The sequence below is a fragment of the Peromyscus californicus genome, unplaced genomic scaffold (genome assembly GCF_007827085.1).
Source record: "Peromyscus californicus insignis strain IS unplaced genomic scaffold, ASM782708v3 Scaffold_7__1_contigs__length_154581171, whole genome shotgun sequence".
Taxonomy (NCBI): Eukaryota; Metazoa; Chordata; class Mammalia; order Rodentia; family Cricetidae; genus Peromyscus; species Peromyscus californicus.
This window is the reverse complement of record NW_026294595.1, coordinates 78677750-78691091: the sequence shown is the minus strand read 5'-3', so window position 1 is coordinate 78691091 and position 13342 is coordinate 78677750. Positions and strand designations below refer to the sequence as shown.

At 52.6% G+C, this 13342-nt stretch overlaps 1 protein-coding gene across 1 annotated transcript in view; it reads left to right on the top strand.

The window, feature by feature from the left end:
* The window catches only part of Nat10 (N-acetyltransferase 10), a 44060-nt gene extending 30796 nt beyond the window's left edge, over nucleotides 1–13264 (top strand). Inside the window, exons 16-29 of the mRNA XM_052725671.1 lie at nucleotides 488–604; nucleotides 1406–1507; nucleotides 1602–1676; nucleotides 2211–2327; nucleotides 3036–3169; nucleotides 3361–3409; nucleotides 6137–6233; nucleotides 6317–6427; nucleotides 7345–7517; nucleotides 7988–8107; nucleotides 8519–8617; nucleotides 9140–9213; nucleotides 10089–10172; nucleotides 12562–13264. Coding sequence (XP_052581631.1) covers nucleotides 488–604; nucleotides 1406–1507; nucleotides 1602–1676; nucleotides 2211–2327; nucleotides 3036–3169; nucleotides 3361–3409; nucleotides 6137–6233; nucleotides 6317–6427; nucleotides 7345–7517; nucleotides 7988–8107; nucleotides 8519–8617; nucleotides 9140–9213; nucleotides 10089–10172; nucleotides 12562–12670 — 1461 coding nt within the window. The 3' untranslated portion in view covers nucleotides 12671–13264. The remainder of the gene's footprint in view (nucleotides 1–487; nucleotides 605–1405; nucleotides 1508–1601; nucleotides 1677–2210; nucleotides 2328–3035; nucleotides 3170–3360; nucleotides 3410–6136; nucleotides 6234–6316; nucleotides 6428–7344; nucleotides 7518–7987; nucleotides 8108–8518; nucleotides 8618–9139; nucleotides 9214–10088; nucleotides 10173–12561) is intronic.
* Nucleotides 13265–13342: the final 78 nt, after the last annotated feature.

Genomic DNA, 13342 nt, shown 5'->3' with positions numbered 1-13342 from the left:
CTGAGCTGCTTTCTGGCCTGAGGCCAGCGCCTCCTGTTGAACGAAGGAGCAGGGGCTCCGACTTAGTGGAGTGGAACACAAGAGCTCATAGCGGCTTGGAGAGGTTGCTTCCCGAGTGTCTGGGTATTACAGCATTTTCATGAACAGCCTTTGAGGGGAGGCTGAAAACTTGGTCTTAATTGTGGTGGCATGCTTTCCTGAAATAGCAAGTAGTCTTTCCTCTGGAGGAGTTTTACTTCTCAGCTGTGAAATAAATAGTGCCGGATAACTCTGCTCCATGACCTCAGCATCGAGCCCGAGAGGACAAACCGGTAGGTGCGGGAGGCCCAGTCCCCCTGCAGCCATGTGGAGTCTTGGCTTGCACAGTGATAGAAAGGGGCTTTGCGAGGCTTTGGAGCTGCCGTCACCCACGGATTCGCAGTCGCTCCTTGGGAGTGAAGGATGATGTAAGGAGTGTGTCGCACTGACCCATGTGTGTGCCCCGCAGAACTCTCCCAACGATCTGCAGATGCTTTCTGATGCGCCTGCTCACCACCTCTTCTGCCTTCTGCCACCCGTGCCCCCTACCCAGAATGCCCTGCCGGAAGTGCTTGCAGTTGTCCAGGTACAGAGCAGAGAGAAGCATGTGTGGCATTGGTTTGGGCGTTCGTGTGGACAGGAAAGCTGTTAGGTCCTGACTTGGATCTAGGTGGGTAGGTCAGTTGAGGCAGTAAGGACATGCACTGGAGAAAGCTGACATTCTCAGAAACCTGTTCACAGTTGGGGAAAAGGCAGAACTGCTTTTTTCCTCTTTATTACAAAAGCATTGCATGATTCTTGTAAACTTAAAGGCTACATGGAGAAAGAAGTTTAACTCCTGGTATGTGCGTGTGCGCTCTCTCTCTCTCTCTCTCTCTCTCTCTCTCTCTCTCTCTCTCTCTCTCTCTCTCTCTCTCTCTCTCTCTCGGACGTGCATGTACACCTGCCATTTTTCCTTCCCATAAACTTGGGATTATAGATGTCAGACTTGGCTGCAATGTGTCAGTGTTATAATCTACATAACATTTAAAAGCTACGTGGTGCTTTATTCCATGATCAGACAGTATTTGTCTCACTACTTCCCTGTCGCAGACTTGGGTTCTCTGGAATTTGTGCTGCTCCATATAGAGCTGCATGTATATCCTGTGTCTTAACTGGTGTGTGTTTAAGTGACATGCTGCTTGACCTCCGTGGAGACCCTTTTGTGCTCTGGCTTTTGCTCTTGGGTGCCTTGTGAGTTAGTAAAAACCTTCGACACAGTAATGAAGCCTCTGGTAGTCAGTGTCGGGCTTGAGCCCCGGGGTAGAAACAGTGACTTAGAAAACCAGCACAGGTTGATGCTTGGGATCTGGGGCTAGCTCATGCCTTCCTGTCTTGTTTCCCCCAGGTGTGCCTTGAAGGAGAGATTTCTCGCCAGTCCATTTTGAATAGCCTGTCTCGAGGCAAGAAGGCTTCAGGGGACCTGATTCCATGGACAGTGTCGGAACAGGTAAGGGAGGGACTGTCCCTGACCCATCTAAGTGAGCAAGCTGACTGCCAGAGGGTGTTTGTGTTGCTAAGCCTCTGGTTTGTGTCTCCCACAGTTTCAAGATCCAGACTTTGGAGGCCTTTCTGGTGGACGGGTTGTTCGAATTGCTGTTCATCCGGATTATCAAGGGGTAACACGTCCTCTCTTCTGTCAGACCTTGTGTGTTGCTGTTTGATGGGCTCCTGGCAGCTTCTTAGGGCAGTGTACCTGTGTGCCTGAATAAAAAGGTGCTTACGGCGGGAACATTTTAGGTGTACTTGGTTCTGGAGAATTTAGCCAGAGCTTGGGGTGGGCAGGTGGGCAAGGTTGGTGGTGTATAGTCCTTTCCCATGTTAGGACCCAGGCATGTTGAAGCAGATTGACGGTCTGTAATTGCCTCCTTCGCTTTGAAAGCCTCATGGAGGAGTCAGCTGGAGAAGTGTCCCTTTCTGACAGTGGCACAGCCAGCATCCTTAGACTTGGGTTGCAAGTGGGCTGTGATTGGTGGGCTAGTCTGATGTAAGAACTCGGGCACACCAGCACCAGCTTTAACAGCGTCGGGTTTTATTGATAACTGTTTTCAAAATGCAGTTTGACCCGGAGCAAATGCTTTAGAAGCAAGACAGCATGGCTGAGACAGACTGAGAATGACTTCCCTCTTCTGTTTTCCTGTGTGTGCTCATAGATGGGCTATGGCAGCCGAGCCCTGCAGCTACTTCAGATGTACTATGAAGGCAGGTTCCCTTGTCTGGAGGAAAAGGTCTTAGAGACACCACAAGAAATCCACACTGTGAGCAGTGAGGTAAGCCTGTTCTGGCAGAGCCCCAGTCCTGGGACCGAGAGGATGGGTCTTTGGGCTCTTAGCCATTTGGGCAGCCAGCCACTTTCTCCACCCTAACCCTGGTAGAGTGTCTCAGCCTAGTCACCAGCGTCATCTGGTGCCACAGCAGAAACTCTGGGAGTGGAGTGCAGCTTACCAGCCTGCAAGTGTGCTGCCCGGCAAGTTGGAGAAACTGCTCTCCAGCGGCCTCTGTGTTGGCATTAATCCAGGTGACAGAGTTCCACTTGCCTTGCTTAAGGGGACCTGCTCTAGTGACTTACAGACCTTCACAGATCTGTATTGGATGCCCATGGGAGAGCTGCCTTGGGTGAGCTTGTGGGCTTTGATTTAGCACTGGGCTCAGGTGGGTTACTCTTGGAGGTCACAGAGGTGCCAGGTGACAGACTCAGTTTCATGCTGCATTTTCAGAACCCTGCCTCTGTCCCTTTTAAAGTGTATTAGGCATTGCTAAATTGGTGGTCTTTCCTTGTGTTCTAGCGTGGGGACGCTGTGATTTCACACATGCTTAGGTATGTGGAGTACCGGAGGCGATCACTTGACTCTTGGGGTCCTGTTTGAAAACCATAGGAACACACTAAGAAATCTGTGTTTTGTTGTGTGGTGTACTGGACGGCTTGAGACCCTACTGTCCACTCTTGCTTTGCTAAGGGGATGGTGTTCTCTTCCTAGGCCGTTAGCTTGTTGGAAGAAGTCATCACTCCCCGGAAGGATCTGCCTCCCTTACTCTTCAAGTTGAATGAGAGGCCTGCAGAGCGCTTGGATTACCTGGGGGTTTCCTATGGACTGACCCCCAGGCTTCTCAAGTAAGTGCCTGTTCTCTGGCACCAGCGCATGGCAGTGGAAGAGGACATTTTTGTGGGCGGTGTCTCCCTTCACAACTGGGGTCTGTGTTGATGTCTACTGCCTTGTGCTCCTCCTGGCCCTTCTTTCTTAATCTCTCAGCTGCTTCACAGAGGGCATAAATGGTGACCCCCTTTCTTTCCTTTTTTTGTAGGTTCTGGAAACGAGCTGGCTTTGTTCCTGTTTATCTGAGACAGACCCCAGTGAGTGAGGCTTAGGGCAGAGGAGGGGTTGGGTTTGTATCTGCAGTTGGCACAGAGCGTCGGTTTCTCCTTGGTTGTGCCCTGGGCGGGTGTTCCTGTGCTTTTGCAAGGGATTACTCTGATGGACAGACAAACAGCTATCCCCTTTCAGAGGCAGGTTGTCACAAAATGATTCCTTCGTGACACCTGACAGGTCTGGTGCATCCTTGGCTGTGCGCTTCATGATAAAGTGGTAGGGGTGCACATGGGCTTTGTTGGAGTGTGGACTCACTCTGCGCTTCGTTATAAAGTGGTAGGGGTGCACATGGGCTTTGTCGGAGTGTAGACTCACTCTGCGCTTTGTTATAAAGTGGTAGGGGTGCACATGGGCTTTGTCGGAGTGTAGACTCACTCTGCGCTTTGTTATAAAGTGGTAGGGGTGCACATGGGCTTTGTCGGAGTGTAGACTCACTCTGCGCTTTGTTATAAAGTGGTAGGGGTGCACATGGGCTTTGTCGGAGTGTAGACTCACTCTGCGCTTTGTTATAAAGTGGTAGGGGTGCACATGGGCTTTGTCGGAGTGTAGACTCACTCTGCGCTTTGTTATAAAGTGGTAGGGGTGCACATGGGCTTTGTCGGAGTGTAGACTCACTCTGCGCTTTGTTATAAAGTGGTAGGGGTGCACATGGGCTTTGTCGGAGTGTAGACTCACTCTGCGCTTTGTTATAAAGTGGTAGGGGTGCACATGGGCTTTGTCGGAGTGTAGACTCACTCTGCAGGCTGGAATTTCCCTGAGTTTGTACAGCAGAACTGAGTTCTGTATATTTCTGAAGGAGAGAGGCGGACAGCAAGCTATTGGGAAAGTGGGTGAGAACAGCAGTGAGTTCACATGATGTATTTAGTGCCTATGGAGAAGCAGCCAGTGCATGGGGCAGCTGTGAAGCTTGTTTTCCAACAGGTAGAAATAGCAAACAGCAGAACACACAGGCGCTTCTCAGAGTGCCTTGTGCTCTGAAGTCCTCAATGCTGATTGTAGCACAGTCACCTCGACTGCAGCTTAAACCTCAGCCAGGTGTCCGGAAGGGGCCAGGACTGAAGAAGGTGGTTGGGGCTGGAGGGAGATGGAGTCTGGGGAGAATGCTCTGAGCAATCTCATTCTGAAATGGAAGTTTGAAGCCATCCGATACACCACACAACAAAACAGGAGACGTTTCTTGGTGTGTTCCTGTGGCTTTCAAGCAGGACCCTAGAAGTCTAGTGCTCACCCTGGTCCTCCACACACCTAAGCCTGTGTGGCATCGGGTTCTTTGTTCACTTCTGTACCCAGCACTAAAATGGCATCTCGATGCAGCATGCACTCGGTGAAGGGATGCATTCTTAGAAGCTCCTGGAATCACATAGAGTAAGGACAGGTGACCACTTGATTGCCAGCACTGGTATTCTGATGGAGTAGGCCTTGGTACCCAGTTGGAGATAATGGGAGGTGTGGATACAGGCAAGAATAGACATTCTTTCCAGAATGGAGGGAGCAGAGAGATAGCTGTGGGGGTTGGACACGAGGGAGGACTTGTCGGGTGGAAGATTCTTGATGTGTGTTTGTTCACCACGGAGATTCTTGGCAGGGAGTGCAGGCAGAGAGGGCTGACTGCAGGGGTGCAGGCAGAGAGGGCTGACTGCAGGGGTGCAGGCAGAGAGGGCTGACTGCATGGGGTGCAGGCAGAGAGGGCTGACTGCATGGGGTGCAGGCAGAGAGGGCTGACTGCATGGGGTGCAGGCAGAGAGGGCTGACTGCATGGGGTGCCGGCCTTGGGGAGGCCGGGAGGCTGAAACCCGGGATTTGGAGAATCGGTAGCACCTCATCCCTCCCTACAGGAGGGCAAGAATGAGTGTGGGTACAGCAACTGAGACAGTGAAGATGTCTGATTGCGTCCATTTTCAAGGCCCACAGTGCTGAAGGGGTAAGGGGGTGTGGCTTTGGGAGAGTACAAGGCTGGTGTGCATGGGCAGTGGCGTGTCCACGTGAAGTCTGAAGTGAGACTGCTGGAGCCATGAGTGCTGGCGGCAGCTGGTAGCAGATGGGCTAGTGCTTGTCCAGACAGGGATATAAATCGGCAGTTGTGTGCAGGAAGGATGTAAACCAGTGAGCCACATGGGCCGGAGGGTGTCTTGTGTCCTTGTGCCTTGAACTGCTCACTCGCTCTGACTTGTCTCTGCCGTTCTGTTCTCAGTGCTGTGCAGCAGAAAGCCATTAGGTGCTGTCATGCAGTTGAGACCTTGTTTATGTAGGGGAGTCCAGAAGGGTGGCCTTCACCACTTCACCACTGAGTGAAGCTTGAAGCCTCGGGAGTTTTAGACGTGCCTACGCTACATAGCCTGTACATGTACACTGGCTGCCAGCTTAGAGTCTCTGGGTTTGTGGGGAAGTTCCTGCTGTATAAACACCAAGAATGCGCTGACAGGATGCTGCCTATTGAGGCCTTCGTGGCCCTGAGTTCAGAGTCTGCCTGCAAGGAGTGGGTGCAGAGCAGAAGTCAGGCCCGACCTGGAGACTTGCTGGGCCTGCTCCATTTCCACGGCCTTATAGGAAGTGGCCTGCAGTGTGAACACTAGAAGCGCAGGTGTGAACTGAGGCCACAGGGCAGTGTGCAAGCACCAAGTCCTTCTCTGTGCGGTTGCTCTTAACCACCAATGGGACTCTCTGAGAAGGGGGTTGTTGGTGCCAAGCAGGAATGAATGTGTGTTCCCTAGAACGACCTGACTGGAGAACACTCATGCATCATGCTGAAGACACTGGCTGATGAGGATGAGGCTGAGCAGGGAGCTTGGCTTGTAGCATTTTGGAAAGGTGAGGGCCAGTGGAGTGGTGAGGGGACAGGGAGGTGGCAGCCCAGGGCCCTCCAGACTGCTAACTGCCGCTGTGCCCTGCAGATTTTCGAAGACGGTTCCTGGCCCTGCTGTCTTACCAGTTCAGCTCCTTCTCTCCAGCCCTGTCTCTGAACATCATTCAGAACAGGAACATCGCGAAGCCAGCCCAGCCAGGTGAGCTGCTAGCTCAGGAGCTGAGGGCCTTGTCTAGTCTGCAGTCTCCATGTTGAATAGGCCTGTTCCCAAGCCTGGCATCTGTCCAGGCGGTGACTGGATAGCAGGTGTAAGAGAAGTTCATACAGTGGTTTGCTGTGGAACCTGGTTGAAACCTGGGCTCTGAAGGAGCTAGTCAGACTCTGGGGCTCTTCAATTGTGAAATTGCTCTGAGTATGCCATCAGCCATCTGGGGCCAGTGTGTAGAAGAGCCTTATGCATATAAATCAGTGTAGTTGGATGAAAATTTAAAAAGTTGTATAAGAGGTCATTTTTTTTCCTGTTAATAGTTTTATATGTGTCTATGTACATTTTTATGTATGTGTATATCTATGTCCACACACATGTTCCTATGTGTGTGTTTACTTATCTTTTGCTGATTATATTTCAATGGGAAAATCTGGGTTCTTTGAGCTGGGCAGAGCATGCACTTCCCTAAACTGAATCTGGAGGAAGAGTGAAGTGGGGAAGGGTGGAGGTGTGTCCTTGGACTGCTAGGGCATGAGGGGCCTTTCTTTGACCCCGCATATTGGTGGCTTCTGCACGGCCAGCTCAGGATTATATCGACGGCAAGCTATTTCAAGAAATTCTTTTCAGAGGTTTATGTGTAGACTATTTATTTTGTCTGCATGTGTCCAGGTGCACCACGTGTGTGCCTGGTGCCCGTGGAGGTCAGAAGAGGGCATGGGAGTTATGGGTGGTTGTGAACTAATGTGAGTTCTGGGGACTGAGTCTGGGTCCTCCGCAAGAGCAACATGTGCATGCTCTTAACTGCTGAGCCACCCGGCCAGCCCCTTCCTGGGTGGCTTTGTGTGGTGGGTCCTGTCCTGTGAGGGTTGCAGACTGCCCTGACTCACTGGCTCTTGTCACACGTGCAGCCCTAGGCCGGGAGCATCTGGAGGCGCTTTTTCTCCCCTATGACCTGAAGCGGCTGGAGATGTACTCTCGGAACATGGTTGATTATCATCTCATCATGGACCTTATCCCAGCCATTTCCCGCTTGTACTTCCTGAACCAGCTAGGGGACCTGGCCCTGTCTGCTGCCCAGTCGGTAGGTCACCTGAGACTCCATGAGGGAGAGCGGAGGGCAGTGGAGTTGTTGGTGCTGGGCCTTTAGCTGAGTGCTTAGAGGAGGCTTTGTGCCGTGAGCTCTGGTAGAGCTGATGGCTGGTCCTTCTCACCTGCAGGCTGAGGTGAGTCATGGAGCCGTAGTTAGCAAGCAGATTTGCTGCACATGGAGCCCACACTCCCCGCAGCCCACTCGCTGCCCTAGCGGAAGCCCAGGCTACCCTGGACTCAGGCTGCAGTTGTGAAGTGTGTTCGTCAGGACAGTCTGAGCTAGAGTGCATTTCAGGAAGGCGTGTTTCTTGGTGCCTTAGTGACAGGATGAAAGAGAAGAGACAGATCAGCACTGCTGCTCTCTGATCCTGCCGGATAGCCTCCTCAAAAGACAGTTCCATTCTCAGGGCTGTTTTAACGGGAAAGGCTGTCTTCAAAGCCAGTTGATTCTCCTTCCTCCAGGCTCTTCTCTTGGGAATCGGCCTGCAGCACAAGTCTGTGGATCAGCTGGAAAAGGAGATCGAGCTACCCTCAGGCCAGTTGATGGGGCTTTTCAACCGGATCATCCGCAAAGTTGTGAAGGTAACCTTGGTCCAGGAACAGGCAGGGTTTTGGTCTCTTTCCACTAACACAACATGCCCACTCTTTATTTTTAACAAGTACTAAAAGTTAGATGTATTTGCTGCAGATTACACACACACACACACACACACACACACACACACACACACACACACACACACGGGGGTTGGGGGGGGTGTGTTGGAGTGTCAGCCAGTGTCTGTGAAGGGCTAGATTCCATCCTAGAGATATCACTGCTGGAATTTGGTATATCCCCAGCCTGTTTCTATGCTCGCCATGTGAGCATCTGTGTGCCTAAGGTCTGGAGCATTGCTTTGAATGCTTTTCTTTAAGATCTAAATGCCTTGGTGAGGAGTGAGTGACTGACCCCTGCTGCTTCTGCATCTTTCTTCCTTCATGTTGTCTTTGTAGCTGTTCAATGATGTTCAGGAAAAGGCCATTGAGGAGCAGATGGTGGCAGTGAAGGATGTGGTCATGGAGCCCACAATGAAGACCCTGAGTGATGACCTGGTACGTCCCTGTGTTCCCTGTGGCTGCAAATGTAGACTGCCCTCCTCCACGGCTTCAGACCTGTCCTGCAGGCTGGAGATGCTGGTGCATGCCTGGCATCCCTGTACTCTGAGGCTGAGAGACGGGAAAAGTGTTCCAGATCAAAGCCAGCTTGAGCTAGATTTTCTGATCAGCCTGGGATACAGAACAAGACTTCCTCAAAAGAAACAACAAAAAAAGCTGGTCCTTTGCACTAGTCTAGCTAAGTGACAGCATTCTGTAGGTCTAAGCCAGCGTGCCTCTCACTTCGTGTGGGAGTGTAGGATCTAGCAGTATTGGTGCACACATCGACTACCCTTTCAGATACTTTTCCAGATGCATACTTGATGGGTGTGCATACTGGGAAACTCTAGTAGCTGCTTGTAGTGTTCTGAGGATACCTCGGAGGGAAGTGTCTTTCCTCCTTGTCACACCCTGCTTGCCCGTCTCCTGGGCCGTGTGAAGTCCTTGTCTCTGACCCTGTCCTCTGCCCTTGGACCACAGGATGAAGCAGCAAAGGAATTCCAGGAGAAGCACAAGAAAGAAGTGGGGAGGCTGAAGGACATGGACTTCTCTCAGTAAGGCCCCTCCCGCTCATGGGAAACCAAGAGTTCTTCCCTGGCCTCCGCGGCCTGCAGAGTCTGCTCTGGGTGTCTCCTACCCCAGGCCCCACATGCTCAGAAACCGTTTCAGGAGCACTGCAATGGAGACCTCGAAGTCTGTCCATTTCCCTGGACCCAGAGTTGTGCTCTCTTGATCACGTGGGTTGTGTTGCTCCTCAGGCCCCTCCATGAGGGATGTTGAGCAGAACACCCACTTTGAGTAGTCCCTTCTCCAGATTTGGCTTTTGCCTGTGAATTTTTGAAAATTGTTTGAAGGGTTCTACCACCCGAGCTCCCTGCTCCAGAATCCTGTGTACAAGGCCTCGTGCCCTTGAGATATTCCTTGAGATGTTTCCTCCCCTCTCACCCAAGGGCTGACAGGTCTCATAGTCCTGGTGCTTCAGGCCTTGCCCCATAGCTCTAGGCCAGGCGCCACTCAGCTTGTCTGCACCCAAATCATCGATGATGGTGATTGGGCAGATGGGGGCGGCCAGGGGGCCATTTCAGGGTGCCAGACTAGTTTCTGCTTGATGTGCCGGACGGACGGCTTCATCTGAGAGAAGATGGTGCAGGGTAGGGAGGGGGAGGCCAGCAGGGCAGGGGCTGTGGTCGAGTGGGGACAGCGATGGCAGGGGCAGTGGTAAAGGGAGCTGTGCCAAGGCTGGCCCCTCCCCCGACCTTCATGTGACTGTTGTGTCCGGAGGGGCTGCACCTCGGGCCTGGTCGTGCCTGTCCCTTCATTTCCATGTTAGCGCAGCTCTTCCGTGTCTCCTGGTAGGAAGCGGCTGCTGTGGGCATCGGGTCGCCTTCATATTTCTCTTCAGCAGTCTCTTTTGACGGGCTCTTTACAGATACATAATCCGTGGGGACGACGAAGAGTGGAGCGAGGCTCTGAGCAAAGCTGGGCAGAACGCCTCCATCGTTAGTTTGAAAGGGTAAGGCCGGCGTGTCCCCCACACCTCCAGCAGGCTCTGCAGCTTTTCTGGGAGCAGGAGGCGGGAGCACATGCTGAGGGAGGTGTCCTGCTCCCTCCTTCCTCTAGAGTCCCCTTGGTAGCTCATCTGCAAACCAGGCAGCATCGGAGGCTCGGATCTCTTCTCTGCTGTACTCGGCAGCAGGCCAGGGCTGAGCTCTTGGAGCCGGCCTGAGAGAGCCGGCCTGAGAGAGCCGGCCTGAGAGAGCCGGCCTGAGAGAGCCGGCTTGAGAGAGCGGGCCTGAGAGAGCCGGCCTGAGAGAGCGGGCCTGAGAGAGCGGGCCTGAGAGAGCGGGCCTTGTATGTGCTAAGCGGGTCCTTTACCACCAAGCTAAGTCTTTTTTTTAAATTTATTTTTATTTTATGTGCGTTGGTGTTTTGCCTACATGTATGCCTGTGTGAGGGTGCCGGATCCCCTGGAACCGGAGCTATAGACAGTTGTGAGCTGCCATGTGGGTGCTGGGGATTGAACCCTGGTCCTCTGGAGAGCAGCAGTCAGTGCTCTTAACCTCTGAGCCGTCTCTCAAGCCCCTCCAAGCTAAGTCTTGAGAAAGACATGTTTTCACGTTGGCCAGTCCCGTCTCTGGTGTCAGCCTCGGCAGTTACTGTGGTCCCCTCCCACCTCGTGCCGTCTGAGAAGCAGAACATATGAGGAGACAGAGAGTGGCAAAGGCAGAGGAGGACCAGTGCTCAGTGAAGACAGTTTGACTTCCCAGGGCACCCGGGCATCCTGAGGTCACCAAGCACCTTTCCTCCCAGCATCTCAGCGGCCAAGTGATGAATTTGCAGATGGTGGTGCCGTAGCTCCCTCGGGACTAGCAGGAGAGCTCCTATGTGTGTGCCCAGGGCCAGCACACATGAGCTGCCATGGCTGCTTCGGGCTTGTGGGAAGGGTGAATTGTTGGCATTGCCATAGTTACCTACCGATGGGGTTCGTGGGAGCGTTTGGGAAGGTTGAGTGATGAATTCCAAAAAGTCAGGGATTGCCACACCATCTCCGTAAGTCACTCCTGCACTTTGAAGGGTCCAGTGCCGGTGGCAGCCGGATCCTCCAGAGGCCTGAACTCTGGTTTGAACGCTCTGACAAATGAAAGAAGCTCCCTCATGCTCTAGCCATGCCAGTGGCTTGACTGTCACAAAAGGCCTGGGAAGAAGCCTACTGTGGAGACTCCTGGCTCTGAGCTCTGCAGAGCCAGCCTGTCCCTCAGCTCCCACTGAGATTGCTGGTGAGGGCCTTGTGAGTCATGCCAGCCCATGTGGTCCATGGACTCAGGACCTGGAATGCAGGTGGTGAGGTGAAGTACTCAGTCTGTCCTTGGATGTTCCTTGAGGCCTGCTCCCCACTCCCTTTTTTAAAATAAGAACTTTATGAGTGTTTTGCCTGCAGTGTTTTGCCTGCGTGCGTGCGTGTGCGCGCCTGTGCCATATGTGTGCCTGGTGCCTGTGGAGGCAAGAAGAGGGCGCTAGATCCCTGGAGCTGGAGTTAACAGTAGTTGTGAGCTACTGTGTGGGCACTGGGAGCTGAACCCTGATCTTCTGCAAAAGCAGTACTCTGAGCTGGGCATGGTGGTGTACATTTTTAATCTCAGCACTCAGGAGGCAGAGGCAAGCAAGCAGATCTTTATCAGTTCAGGGCTAGCTTAGTCTAGTGAGTTCCAGGCCAGTCAGAGCTACATACAAAGACCCTGAAGACCCTGGCTTGGGAACAAAAGAATAGTAGTTGCTCACTCTGAACCATTGAGCCATCCCTCCAGCCCCTACCTATCCTATTAATTTCTCCATGAGGTACTTGATGTATGTAATGTCATAGTCTCCGGATGCTCTGTCCTCATAGGTAGTCTGTTCCCAGGGCAAAATGCCATGAAAGAATCTTATCTCCAAGGGCTTCTGACTGGAAGGTTACCCTGGCATGAGGCAGTGACTCCCAAGTCACTACTACTGGGGGTTTGTGCTATTGATTTAGGAAAAATCAGCTAATAGCAGTGCCTCAGGAAGGACACAGGCTTTCCTTGAAGATCCTGTGTCTGTGCTAAGAACTGCCTTTAGGGTCCCTGGGGTGATGTTGGGGATCTTTGTGGTGGGAATGGTCTGTCATGGAACTTAGATATTCGAGCTCTTATGATAGGAGACCTTAGTGCTCTGAGGAGAACTCTGCAGAGGCTGACCTCAGTCAGCCTGGACCTTGTGACGTGGTCCCAGCCCTGCATCAAGCCTGCTGTCCTTGGAGGTTCGCAGGGAACGGGTCTGGGTGACGAGTTTGTGGGTCGTTTTTCAGACAGCAGCCTCTGGTGTTGCAGATCTGTGCTGTTAACGCTTTCTGTCTGTCTCTGGTGCTGTGGTTTTTCCTCCAGTGACAAGAAAAGGAAATTGGAAACAAAACAAGAACCCAAACAGAACAAGAAGTTGAAGAAGAGAGAGATGAACAACAGAAAGGACTCGAAACTGAAGCGGAAGAAGTAGCGAGGCTGGAGGAGACGCCGGACTTGAGCTGTGTTCGGCTGGGCAGCCGTGTGCACAGGAGCAGTGATGAGTCCTTGGCAGAGGCAGGCCCGTGATTCCCTCTGTCCTCCGTGGCCAAAGACTCCCGTCTCCAGCTTAGAACTTGGTGGGCAGGGAGGCTCTGGCCCTGCTGGGGCTGTCACTCACCCCAGGGCCACGGTTTCACTTCGGGCCAGGTTTTCTTCCAGGCTCTTCCCACTCGGGGATGCTGTGCTGGCTCCTGGCCTTCGGCACCTCCCAGTACACAGCCTCCTGGTGCAGTGCTCTGTCTCACTGCAGACTTGTCCCAGCACTGAGGCCCAGGTCAGCAGGACTTGTGTCCTTCTGTTCCGTTCCTGGCTGCAGTGGATCTGCTGTCCTCTGTGTCCCAGGAACGCCTGAGTCCTTAGGTAGGCTGCAATGTCTGAGCACCTAAATTAAATGCCTTTTGGTTGCTTCTTCTTTGGAGAGACTATCAAGAAAGACTCTTGCTAGCAGAAGTGAGGGGAGGGAAAGAATCTATTTTTAATAAATGACACACCATAGAGCATTTGCCTGTGGTGCTCATAAAGTCTACATCTGTGAAAGTTGCATGTTTCCCTGTTTCTTCTGGTGAGTTGGCTGCCAGGTCAGAAGTGGAGGCCTAGGTATCAA